The 14,051-nt window shown below is 39.2% G+C and overlaps 1 protein-coding gene across 1 annotated transcript in view; it reads left to right on the plus strand.

Annotated features, from left to right (window-relative positions):
* The window catches only part of RELN (reelin), a 710,657-nt gene that overhangs the window by 621,288 nt on the left and 75,318 nt on the right, over window positions 1-14,051 (plus strand). The window contains exons 42-45 of the mRNA XM_007944540.1: window positions 3,330-3,550; window positions 4,733-4,880; window positions 7,245-7,503; window positions 8,405-8,654. Of these exons, the coding sequence (XP_007942731.1) occupies window positions 3,330-3,550; window positions 4,733-4,880; window positions 7,245-7,503; window positions 8,405-8,654 (878 nt within the window). The remainder of the gene's footprint in view (window positions 1-3,329; window positions 3,551-4,732; window positions 4,881-7,244; window positions 7,504-8,404; window positions 8,655-14,051) is intronic.

Consider the following 14,051-nt stretch of genomic DNA (forward strand, 5'->3'; position numbering starts at 1 on the left):
AAAAAAAAAAAAAAAAGGAATAGATGTAGCTGAAGACTCAGACAACTCAAACAGAAAGCTTCTATTTATTGGAGGGGAGCTTCTCTATATAAGACTCCAGCAGGGGAACATAGCTCAGGAAAAAGCATTATCGAAAATCAGTTTTATTATTTAAGATGGTTTGTTGTAAGAAATATAGAGAAGCTTTAAAAAAAAGAAAAAAGAATGTATTGGAAAGATAGTGAGTGAGGTATTTCATAGACTCCACTCAGGAAGTGTGAAGACCTTAACAACAGGAATTTGTGACTTTTATTTTTATCATCCTGACATTAACTTCACTTAGCAAACTACATATAGTGTTTTCTGTAGCTTTTAATTCCAAATTATAAGAAAAGAAAATCTAAACCAATCAGCCATGGCCATAAAGCTGAGTGTAGCAACAGTCTTAGCTGCTAAAAGTGCACACTTGTGGGTGGGGTGAACAGGAAAACAGCCTGGACAGTTAGCCTCTTCACTGCCGAGTGGTCCACCAAACTCCATCTCAGGATTGCTGAGAAGCTCCAGATTTCCCTTTAGTGGGTCTCTTTCTCCTCCAATTGTCCAGCTGAGAGTTGATTAGATTTTAGATTGGTTTGGTAACTGAGGCTCACATTAGCCAGTTCCCCCAGGGAAATTATCCTATCTAAGGGAATATGAAACAGGGTCACAAAGATCTGTCAATCTGAGGCACTGAGTGAAGACAACCACACCAGGACAGTGTTCAGTAGCATGGAGACTGCCTTACCTGACACTTAGCAATGTCTGCATTGCTGGACTTACATATAAGGCATGGCAGTTTAACTGGGGAATTTGAAGAAGAGAAATACGGACATCTTTAGTTGCACACATTGGTGCTGGATGTCACTTTAAAATATAACTCCTCCTCTACTTAGAAACACACTCTAATAGTGTACAGAACTTAGACTGTCATTTCTATTCCATGTCATTTGCATTCCATGTCAGTTATATTGCCATGAAAAGAAAGTAAATGGGTAAAGGAGTCGTGCCTTCTCTCAGAATGGCATAAGCCTATCTTTTAAGCTGCCTTCAAACATTTCTGTGAAGAGAAGAATTTGCCTTCATAGTGTTGTCTAGTCCCTCTTTCAAGGAAACAATAGCACTCTTCTTAAAACCCAAACAGGCATAAATTGCTGGAAGGCAAAAGTTAAATTTTCTCCAACTCAATGAACCATTCTTTGGTTTACATTCAACATGGTACATAATAACAGCACAAGTGCTGGATTCTAAAAAAAAAATATATAACCTATGTTTAAATTACCCTTTCTGCACACTTACAGGACACTAGGTACACAAAGTATGTTAAATTTTTCTGTGCAGAGTGGCTAATTTTTTTTTGGCCTTCACATACAGTCTATTTACATTTGAAGCATGAGTATTGAGCTTTCATCTCATTTTATTCTCATTCACATTTATTTGTGTCCTTTTAGGCTAGAGACATTTTGTCTTTAAAACTTCCTAATTGTTTTTGCTTTATGTAGTTTCATAATGAGTCAACCAAAACCCCTGTTTAATGAAAACAGTGTTGTGTGCTTGAAATTTTAAGTTTATGTGTAAAAATCAGGTCTTTTAGCATACCACTAGCTTGGGAAAATAGATGCTGACATTCACCAGGAGGGTGACGGTGAAAATTTTTCAAAATAAGATTTCAGCAGAAGCAAACCACAGTGAAACCATACGCTTCAGCCCATTTATCATAGTGCTTGCAGTTTCTGTGTCAAAGCAGGTGAACAATAATAAATATCCAACCAAGGTGGTTCATTTGTATTCAGAACATTTGAATAAGTAAGAAGTTCAAAAAAACCATGTAGGCTTTTGTTCAAAGGAAAACTCCAGCCATTTCCCTCAGCTCAGCAGTCTGAAAGTTCAAAAGGTAAGAAGTGCTCTTGCCAAGACTAAGTTCTGACAAGTATTTGAAAATGAAGTTTAATTATGAACTGGCATTTTGGGGGCAGCTTAATGTAGCTGAAATCTGGTCATAAACAATGACATTAGAATTAAAATTATCTGTGAAAACTTTACTTCATATGCTTTACTATCTACTGAACTTTGGAATCCTAACAAATGCATTTCTCTCCCACCACCCATCACCAGCCATAGTGCTTGACTTCTAATTTCTGTTTCTCAAATAAAAATTGTTCTGAATTTGATTTATATAAAAATTGAAAATTGGGCAGATTCCCAGTGCACAGAAATAAGTGGACATGCCATCTCTATTATCTGCCCTCCTCTAAAATGAATCTATCTTCTTTGAACTCAGTTTTATACACAATTAAAACATATTAAACAATTCTGGACTGCTACCTAAGTATGGAAATTCTTTCCAAAGAATGACCCCATTGTCAACAACATTATAAGAAAATTTATTTGCAAGTAAAAAGAATATCTTTTTTTTTTTAAGGAATAAGAAACACTTAACTAAAAATGAATATGATTTTGTCATTGACTTCCTTTAAAGTAATCTTATGGGGCTCTCTGTTGGTGATAGGATAAAATCTAGAAAAACTTTATTTGGTTCATAAGGCCCTTCAGAGTAAATTCCATCGAACAAACATTTATTGTGTGTGTGAAACACTGAACTGGCCACCGTGAGAATGTACAAAGAAGGGTGACACATGGCCCTCTCTGGGAGTTTACAGCAAATAGGGGAGATGGGCACGCTTTCAAATAACTTCAGCTCTGATAACTATTATAATGGAAATTCCATCAAAATTATGGACGAGAAGAAGAGAAAGAGGACAGAGAAATATTATAAAAGATTGGGGGTCCTTTGGTGGCACAGATGGTGAAGTGCTCCATGACCAGCCAAAATGTAGGCAGTCCATTCCCCCCCAGAAGCACCTCAGAAGATAAGCCTGATGTGCTCGCGAAAGGTCACAGCTTTGAAAACCCCGTGGAGCAGTTCTACTCGGTACACGTGGAGTCACCACAAGTCACAATCAGCTTGAAGGCAACTAACATAACAACAACATAAAATATTAGTTATGTGGGAGGGTAGAGAGTAGCAATGGAGAAAGTTTTACCAAGGAAAGAAATTCTCAAGGAGTTGGCAACGTCAGGTGGGTTTTGACAGACTGATAAGAATGAGAAGGGCATGCAAGAAGTAGGAACCTTATTGGCAAAATCCTGGAGATTGAGGATGGAGCTAGAGTGCCTGAAATGGTAGATCATGAGTCTCCTTTTTGAGTGTGGGGCAGAGATTCTAACAGCCCAGTGCTCATTGATTGACATGCCACTTTGAACGGATATTGTTCTGCTGATCAGCTTTTGAAAGACTTGCGCCTGTTTTCCAGATCGGTGCGCTTCAGATGGTACCAGGGATTTTACCCTGCTGGCTCTCAGCCTGTGACATGGGCCATTGACAATGTTTATGTTGGTCCCCAATGTGAAGAAATGTGTAATGGGCATGGGAGTTGTATCAATGGAACCAAGTGTATATGTGATCCTGGCTACTCAGGTCCAACGTGTAAAATAAGCACCAAAAATCCTGATTTTCTCAAAGATGATTTTGAAGGTAATTTTTTTTCTCCTATGTTCTATGTAGCTTTGTGAAAGGACTTAAATGTTAAACACGGTTTGTAGTATAGAAGTAATCATTACATTCCACTATAATACTTCATTATTTATTGTTACAATTGTGACCATTCAGGTCTTCATTTAGCCTGCAGTGTATAGAATTCCATTTTTGAAACTATGATCAGCAAGTATGAGCAAAGCCTTAACTGAGAAAAATGAAGGCTGTTTTTACCACTTTCTCTACCACATATAACTTCTGATTAATGATGATTTTAGAAAATACCTGTAGAGGTTTAATCTTCTTGTATGGAGGGGACAAGATTCTTGAAATATAAACTGTCATTGCCTTGCTACCAACTCATTAAACAGCTGCTCATCACTTCCTGTATCTTGGTTTTACGCCTAAAATCTTATACCATTATGTATGACGATAATGTTACAACATAGAAAAATGCATGTGAGGGAATGATTGGAAAAAGTATTTAAATTTTATGTATTCTGAGCAAACTATGGAAAACATTCTCATAAAAAAAAATCTGTAAACAAATATAATAACTATTTATGGTAAATATAATAGCTAATCTCTAGGGAGATCATAAGGTGGTTTTTTTTCCCCCTTCTCCCTAAGTTTTCTGTAAAAATGTTATATTTATGATTTTAAGATCTGTTTTAAGGCTACATCTAGAGGAGTATCTGAAGAGATTTAAGAGTTGGTTTTGAGAGACAGTGTTTAATAGGAAATATTAAATCACACTAAAATTCTCCTGTTGAAATGATGGTTTTTAAAATATTATACCTATATGATACCATCCTCACATTAATAAAGATACAGTGAAGAGGCCAGTGGAAAGGCTACATTACTCTCCCTTACTTATGACCTGAGCCCTTCTCTAAGCAGTTTCCTTTTTCACAGTGTGGAAGAGCAGAAAGGAGGGATCTGTAAAATCCAGGAAAGGACCCCTTTTCCTGTTATGTGTACCCTTCAATTAGGTCAGCTGAGGCCAAACAATTCAATGAAGTTAAAACATGGATGAGCTAGCTCTCTGTCCTTAAGTTTATGAGTTCAGTATTTATGACTTCATGCTTAAAACCTACATGATGCATTTACCATGTTGCTTTGAAAAATATAATTCAACTATAGTTGGAATCACAGATGAACCACATTCTCCATTTTTCTCAGGTCAGCTGGAATCTGATAGATTCTTATTAATGAGTGGTGGGAAGCCATCTCGCAAGTGTGGAATCCTTTCCAGTGGAAACAACCTCTTTTTCAATGAAGATGGCTTGCGCATGCTGATGACACGAGACTTGGATTTATCACAAGCCAGGTAATGATGTTAAATGCTGTTGAGAAACCACACTGTAATATACAGGAGCAAAACATAATCAAATCAGGGAGAAGCAGAGAGATCTCAAGGACAAGTTCTTCCATTGGAAATGCTGTTTCTCTCCTGTTAAAGACTCCATTAAAACACAATTTACATAATCTCCATTCTAGAACCAAGAGAGACTTGTGCAATAACTAGATCAGAAATTAAACAAAGCTATATATGGAAGTTGATATCTGGTATTGTACAAGATTGTGACTGTGAAATGACAATGTTGAACTGATTTACTTTGACTTTGAGAAAATAATATTGCATCTTCTTTATCCACTTTATACAGAACACTGTACTTGCACTTAGACTGAGTAAAAATGTATTTACATTCATTAAATCATGCTTAATAGAAAGCTTAGTTGAAATTCAGGACATCCTCAAGCTATTCACAATCAAATTTATTTCTGTTAGCAATTTAAGTTAAAAACATTTGAAATACAGCCTTATTCTTTGTAAGAATTTCTTTCCAATGATTTGCTAGCACATTCCAAGCAGTCATTTTCGAAATTGAGCACAGTCACTCATAAACAAACATTATAAACTGACTCAGAGGATTATGTCTTGTCAAGATGTATATCTCTTGATCATTTGATGAGGCAAAAACTTAACAAGAAAGATAAAAAAGGCAATTTAACATGTGTAAAATGGAACCCTGACCAACTTTTACAAGTGAACAAAGAAATCATGTTTTTGAAACATTTCAGAGTATCATAAAAGCATTTTGGCATATTTATCCTCTTCCTTCTCTTAAATCTTTCATTTATTGAGTTAAAATTTGATCATGCTTTATAAGAAATATGGTTATTTCTATGAGATGATAAGTTTACATTTATAAAAAGCAAGATTTTATCTCTATCCCATTTCCACGTATATGGTTTAATTTGATGGCTCTTTAGTTCATTATTCCATTGAAAGTTGAGTTCTTTGATTTATAAGTTATTAGATTTTTCCAAGTAAGTAATTCTGACATGCTTTATCTATCATTGAATTAATATATAAGCATTTTTCTAATATAAGTAGATAATATGTTTAAAAGCTTTTCACTGTAAATGATTATTGTTTATTGTTTTTAAACATGTAAACATCACTATAAATACCACCATATATTTTTTAACCAATCCAATGTTAAAACGGTCATTATGTATCTCATCTCATTAGCATTCTGTGTAGGATTTGCATGTATTAACCTCAAAATGCTCCATGTAAAATCCAAGTTTTCTTAGGGTCATGAGATAAATGAATGTCCAGCTCATGGGGCTGGGAAAAACTCATGAAGAATGTATAGTTGTATGTGTGGTACTGATAACATTTAGTGTAAGCCCCAATATATTTCATATTTTGATCTGTATATATTATTGGGTATGTGTGTTGGGTTGCACATGAAATTTATCCTGCATTACCAACTAGCATAGCAGCCAGACCAGGCACTAGCAGCTTGAATGCCAAAGATAACATGTGAGCTAGTTTTCATTGGCACCCCAGCTGGTTGCTTCTACTCTGCCCACCTCGCTGCCAGCTGGGAAGACTCCACTGGCTGGCTGCCACAGTACTTGACGGCCAGTATCATCCATCCCCAGACCCAGCAACAGTCAGAGGCTGGCACAACCCACCACCACCACCACCACCAATCTCACTTATATGCCCCTGTCCTGGAACAAAAACAAAACAAAACAAAAAAGCAGCAGAAAAGAGGCCTAGGCTTGATACAGCTCTTCCAAGAGATGTCTAGCCTTTCACAGAGTTGCTACAACCAGTGAATTTAGATGTGTCCCCCTAAACCAATGACATGAGATCTGAAAAAGTCCTGCTAAAACCTGAGGATAGATGATTTTGCCAATAATGTCTTGTGAGTTGTATTAATTATGTTCCTCCAGTTTCAAATACTAAGGTCAGGAGTCCAAATTTATCTTAAATGGGTAACAATACACATTTTCAAACTTGAACAACCTCTACATCATTTTCCATCTTCTTGTAGAGTAACCAGAGGGTGTAATCAGTGCTCCTGTCCCTCCACTTCCTTCAGACTCTCCTGTCAGGGGAGGTGCTGAGATGCTAATATGGACACACAATTGCCTTTTGTCAGCTTCACATTTTAGTAACTCATTTTTCACTGTAGGAAGGAAAATTAGACTTTGGAATTATTGCTTTGGACATTCATTAAATAATCACACTCATTAAAGCCATGCCTCCCCCCGTATTACCTGATGTGCTTGTCATTAATGACAAGTAACAAATGTTAATTTGTTAAATTTGTTGATGACAATGTTATTTCTCACTGAAATAAAAGTCTATAGTAAATTTTACTAATATCAGATTTGTGCAGTTCTTCATGAGACTGGGATGTGGAAAAGGTGTTCCAGACCCCAGGAGCCAACCTGTACTTCTACAGTATTCTCTCAATGGCGGCCTCTCATGGAATCTCCTTCAAGAGTTCCTCTTCAGCAATTCCAGCAATGTGGGCAGATACATTGCCCTGGAGATACCCTTGAAAGCCCGTTCTGGTTCTACTCGTCTCCGGTGGTGGCAACCATCTGAAAATGGGCACTTTTACAGCCCTTGGGTTATTGACCAGGTCAGTCTATTCAGGATTAACTATTTTATTTTAGTCACTTGAACTGAATAAGATCTTAGATAGCATTTAGTCCAGCCCCCTGGTTCAGCAAATGAAGCCCAGAATGGACAGTTGATTGGCTTGCTCAGGGGCATACAGCTAGATTAGATATGGCGTTTAGTTTCCTTTCATTCTCTATTCAATTGCCTGAGACTTTAAAAATAAACTACACAACAGAAGGCCTAGGTCCTGCTCATAGAGGATTGTGCCATATGGATAGAGGGTCTTTATTAAGCATGATACGAAGTTGTAATTCTCTGAAAAGAAAAATGTTCAAATTAGCATTGGCTGCCACATACAGTAGTTTCCAAATCCTCTTTCCTAGCCTTTGAAGAAAAATAATAATAATAAATCTCCTCAATATTCCTTATGGACTGTTCAGAAGGATCTTCATACATAATAAAAAGTACATCAAACTGAACTGGAAGAACTTATTAACAAACAGTTGGGTCCATACAAAGATTTGAAACTAAAATGCCTTAGGGTACAACTATCCTTAAGTAGAAATTATACATGGAAAATAATCTTGTGTAAGCCAAATTTTGCTTTCCCAGCTTGGGTACATGTAGTTTCCAAAGGCACAATTTGGCCCATGAAGTCTGTGAATGGTTTTGTCAATCCTTTGATTTGTTTTCAGTCTCTTCTGCCAGATGGGCAAGCAGACCACATAAAAAGAGCATTCTGAAAGGTCCCCTAGCATTATGTTTGCTGTATAATGCCAGCTCTGAGCAAGCTGGCAGATAAAAACAAACAAACAAAAGGCTGAACTCTCCTGCATCTTCAAATCAAGATTGTTTTTTTAAAATTTTCTTTTCTTTTCTTTCTTTTTTTGTTTTTTTGGGTTTTTTTTAATACATTTCAGATCCTTATTGGAGGAAATATTTCTGGGAATACAGTCTTGGAAGATGATTTTACAACTCTGGATAGTAGGAAATGGCTGCTTCATCCTGGAGGCACCAAGATGCCCGTGTGTGGCTCCACTGGTGATGCACTGGTCTTCATTGAAAAGGCCAGCACACGTTATGTGGTCACCACAGATATTGCTGTGAATGAGGATTCATTCCTGCAGATTGATTTCGCTGCCTCCTGCTCAGTCACAGACTCTTGTTATGGTAAATGTTCTATTTCCAGAAAAGAGGGACAGATGTGTGGGCATAGGCATCTATGGCTACCTCTGTCAAAGGCTTATTCTGCATCTCTGATAAGTCTATGAGTAAAACACAAGTGTACATCCAATCAACCATCAGTGTGTTCTTGACGATGTTGCATGGAAATTGAACTTTAGAAGTTCAATTATATCTTTTAAAACTTTGCTGTGATTTGGGTAAAAACTGAGCAAATCAGTTTTCCATTCAATGATTCATACACATTTTGTTTTATGTCACTGATTGCATTCCCCTCAAGGTAACATCACTACTCCCCCTTCCTCCCTGTGTTTCTCATTTCCATTCCTCCTTCTCTCTAACCCTTCTTGCCTTCTGAACTTTGTCCTTGGGAAAATGCTACCCTCTTGATCTTGAATGGTTGATGGTTCTAAGGAGGGTCTACCTTCCTAGAGTTATTGCTCACCTTGTATATCTGTCAATTGTTTGACTGAAAATTCAGCTACAGGAGTGAGTTCAGTTCCATGTCTGCAGTGTGATCAAGGGCCATAGTCTCAGGGCTTATACAAGTCTCTATCTGACCAGTAAGCCTAATCTTTTTTGTGATTTTGAGTTTTGTTCTACATTTTTCTCCCACTCTATACAGGACCTTCTAATGTGATCCCTTTCAGAGCATTTGGTAGTGGTAGTCGGGCACCATCTAGTTCTTCTGATCTCAGGGTCATGGAGGCTGAGGTTCATGTGGTCCATTAGTCCTGTTGTTGTTGTTGTTATGTGCCATCAAGTCAGACCTGATTCATAGTGACTCCTCCTTGGGTTTCCGAGATGATATCACTATGGAAGTAGATTGCCCAACCTTCCTTTCAAGGAGTGGCTGGTGAGTTTGAACTACCAGCCTTCTGGTTAGCAGACAAGTGCCTTAGGCATTTTAAAGCATCAGAATGTGAGTTTAACTTTTAAGCATCTGTACATGAAGACTTCCTTTATAAAGTAAATAATAACCCCCAAGTTATCTTTCTGTAAATCTATATTTTTTAGTATCAGTCTTGAGGAATAAAGGATATAGTTGTAGTATTTTTCCATCCAAGGACTCTAATCACATGGGAACTCCAGGAATAAGCAATAATATCTATGCATATGTATATGGATTTTAACTCATGGGACTTTAGGTCGGTTCAGTTATGGTCTCCTTTCTTTCTTCTTATGACTCATGAAATTATGTTGTTCCTGTTTTGCCATATAGGTTTTGCTAACCTGAGTCACAGCATATTCTAGACAACCCTCATTGTGACCAGTTTGCATCCCCTAGGGCCAGCATGTGTATACACACACACACTACGGACCTATCTTAGGAGATCTACAAACTGACTTTATTTCACTCTTAGACCCTTTGCTTGAATATACAGGCCTGTCAAGATTTTGGAGGGCCTCTCGTCTTTCAGCACTCCATAGAACTCTTCTTCCAATAAATCCAAACTAGAATATTCGCAGGGCCTTGTTCATCTTAGACTCTGGGAGTGTGAAATATGAGAAATGTGGTTATTTCAAAGCTCCCACAGAATCCAGAGTTTTCATATTTCCACTAGTTTCTGGACATATGTTTGGGAGAATCCAAGAAGTAGTCTTCCTACTACAAGACTCAATCAGTCTGTCAACACTAAAGTAGTCAGTGGGGATGGAACTTCGAAAAGAGGGTGGAAAAGTAAAAGGTACATATGCCACCTTCAATAGGTTACAGTCTAGTGGCAGAGATACTTCAAAAAATGAGGCTAAGTGACCAATATGACAGCATTGAGGATGAGAAAGACATAGAGAGGTACATGGGAAGTACAGACAACAAATATGAACCCTTTTGCATATACAGTACTGAGTTGTCAGTGAAGGCAAACATGGGTATATGGATGGATAGATAGGTGGACAGACTAAACGATTAGGTATGTCTATGAAATGGGGAGTGTATCCAAGATCATATATAGGGTTGGCAGACAATGGTCCCATAAGTTTATATGAATGATCAGAATTCCCAGGTGTATAGTAGAGCTGACAAGGGGCAAGGTTGTGGTCACTGCTTGGTCACAGCCAGCTACCCAGAGCGACTGAGTAGTTGATCCTGCGGGCTTGGGACCATAGTCGCAGGGGACATCAAACTCAATTGGCATAACATACTATACAAAACATTGTTCCACCTCCTACTTTGGCGAGTAGCGACTGGGATCTTAAAAGCTAGCAAGCTGCCATCTAGATGCAATGATGGGTCTCTCCTCGTCCAGAGCAAAGAAGAATGAAGAAAACCAAAATTAATGGAAACAATCAGTCCTCGCGACTGGTACACCATCTGATCCACATCCTATACAACCATGAGACCAGAAGAACTAGATGGTGCCCAGCTACCACTGTCATCCACTTGGAAGGGATGTAGGAGATCCTTGATAGAGAGGGAGAACAATGTGGAACAAAACTCAAAATCATTGGGAGGGAAAAAAAAAAGATGGTTGGGACCAGGTTTCCTGGTCCAATAGAGCCTGGTGGAACCACTGAGACTATGGCCCCTAGCTGCCCTTCAGGTCTGGAATTGAACCCACACCTGTGGTTTCCAGCCAAACAAAGTACAGGCATGTGAGTTGAACATTTACCTCAAGTAGACACACGCCCTGGAGAGAACAATCATGGGAGAAGGAAGGGCTGCTTACGCACAGGGAGACAGCTCAGGGTGCAGAAGAGTATGGAGGGATGGACACTGGGAAGTGGTACTATGGGGAGGAAGTGCTAGGGGAGCTGTTGCATTGTGGTAAAATGTGGTCAATGACATAAGACAAAGTATATGTGAACTGCTGTATGGAAAGTGAATTTGCTGTGTAAATCTTCACCCAAATCACAATAAATAAAAAAAAATGAGGCTAATAATGACTGAATCAAGTGCTCTATGGCATGTCAGTGGTGAGAAATGTAGTGAGAGTTCAAAGGACAGAGATAACCAATTGATGGCCAAGCCAAGTAATTAGGGAAGGTTTCACAAAGGAGCTGAGTCTTGAGTGGATCTTGATTGTTGGAGCAGATTTGAAGGGTAGATAGAGTGGATTTGAAGGCTGCATTTGAAGCTGGGTTGACAGCATAAGCCTAAAAGCAGAGATGGCAATCTCCCTGGTCCATGGATGAAACTGACAGGCTGTGTTTGCATCTAACAGAACAGAGAAAAGAGTGCTAATTTTGAATACAGAAAGGGACTTTAAAGACCTAGATGCCTACTCTCTCGTTACCATGTGTTCTGGTTACCTAGTACTGCTCTGACAAGAATATACCACAAATGGGATGGCTTTAACAAAGGAGTTTATTCTTACAATTTGGAGGCTTTAAGTCTGAGTTCAAGTGCCAAGCTCTAGGGACTGGGTGAAAGCCCCTCAACCTTGGCTTCAGCTCTGCCTCCTGCTCCCGGCCCACTGAAGCTGGAGGATTTTCTTCACTCAGCTGCTGGCTGCTGAGGCTGACAAGCCCAAGGTGGACAAGTAAAAAGACAGTCTCGATCTTACCAAACCACACAGCAGGCCATTAATTCAAGTCTATAGTCCCAAGGTCGGCAGAGCATGACAGGCTGCTGAACATCAACTTGGCTACATGGAGGGTTCAAGTGTAGCATAAGCTAGAGACCGTTCACCAAGGCTTCTCCTTACATACAGGAAGCAGACCACATCCCTAAGGCAGCTACTCAGCTGCTCACAGTATGTCCCACCACAGAGTTGATTGCAAATCTCATCATGGGGAATACTACATCCAGCTGCCCAGCCACTCAACCAGGCCCAGCAAAGTTGACACACAAACTTACCTATCACACCACAGGAAGTCAGTGTGAGCCCAAGGAGATGGGTTATCACACAGTTGACCAGGAGTACCATGACTGAAACTCTGCCATCATAAACCCAGACACATGTACTTTTTACTGTGAGCTGGCTCAACTTTTAGAGAAAGAGGTTAAACTGAACACTAAGATGAAAGAGAAAAGTGACTAGGTAAAATTGGCAACAAATTATGAAGGGCCTTAAAAGCCAGTCACAGGAATTTTTGCTTGGCAAGGTTGTGAAGAGAAAGGGTATAAATGCGGGGGAGTGACTCAGTATGTTTTAAGGAGATGTGCCTGGGAGCTGATGAAGGTGATGGAAAGAATCTCAGTAAAGAAGCCACAGTGATAATCTCTATAAGAAGTGATGAAAACCTCAACCAAGGTGGCATGAAGAGAAATGGTATAGATAGAATTAACATGAGACAATGCAAAGAGAAAGAAGCAACAGGTCTCAGGTCTAGGGAACATGTTGACTAAGGTGATAAAGGAGAGAGAAGAGTAAAATATTTCTGCATTTTGAATTGATAAACTAATGTAAGTATTGCTATTGAAAAGGTTTGGTATGTAAGAAGAGACATTTACTTGTGAGGGAAAATGATGATTTTTTTTCTCTGAAGCTTTGGTGAAACTCGTTCTAAGTGGAGATGTTCTTTTAGAGAGGAGGAGATAGAGCAGGAATTTGTCTGCCCAACAGCCAGCACAATGAACTTTTTTGGAGTGAAGAAAATCAAGTTTTGAGGCTAACCTTGGGAGATTTGGGCACAAACGTAGTAGTTGAAACTCTATACACATAGACTAGAAAGCTAGAAGCAGAGTCTGGAAGAACGCCCATTGCTGGGCTGGTTATCAAAGGAGTCAGAGTGAGAGTAACACAGGCGAGTGAGACTAGAATCATGTCCTCTGAACAAAAGAAAGGATCACGAACCAGAGAGGAATCAATAATGTCCAGTGTGGTAGGGAGGACAAGCGCAATGCAGACTGAGACCAGGCCGTTGGACTTAACTAGACAAAGCCATTAATAACCTTAGAGCAGTGAGTGGTCTCCATGCTGGCTGCACTTGAGAATCACCTGGGAAGCTTAAAACCTCCTGATTCCTTGGCTGTGCCCCCGAAATGTTCAATCAGAATCTCTGGGGGTGGGACCCATGTGATTTCAATGTACAGCCAACATTAAGAACCACAGTTTTACAGAAAGCAGTTTTAATAGAAAGGTGGGGCTTAAAGGCACTTTATAAAGCATTAACAAGGGAATGTTGTTGGGCGCCATTGCGTCAATTCTGGTTCATAGCAACCCCGTGTGACAGAGTCTAACTGCCACCTAGGGTTTTCCAGGATTATCATCTTGACTGGAGCAGATTGCCAAGTCTTTCTCCCATGGAGCTACTGGCTGGGATCAAACCATCAATTTTTCAGTTAGCAGCCAAGCATTTAACTGACACCAGGACTTTTAAGAAGGGAATGTTGTTGTTGTTGTTGTTGTTGTTATGTGCTGTCGAGTCGGACCCAACTCATAGCGACCCCTCCTTGGGTTTCTGAGACAGTATCACTACGGAAGTAGATTGCCCAACCTT

This window comes from Orycteropus afer, unplaced genomic scaffold (genome assembly GCF_000298275.1).
Source record: "Orycteropus afer afer isolate SDZICR_OR568_19922 unplaced genomic scaffold, OryAfe1.0 scaffold00007, whole genome shotgun sequence".
Taxonomy (NCBI): Eukaryota; Metazoa; Chordata; class Mammalia; order Tubulidentata; family Orycteropodidae; genus Orycteropus; species Orycteropus afer.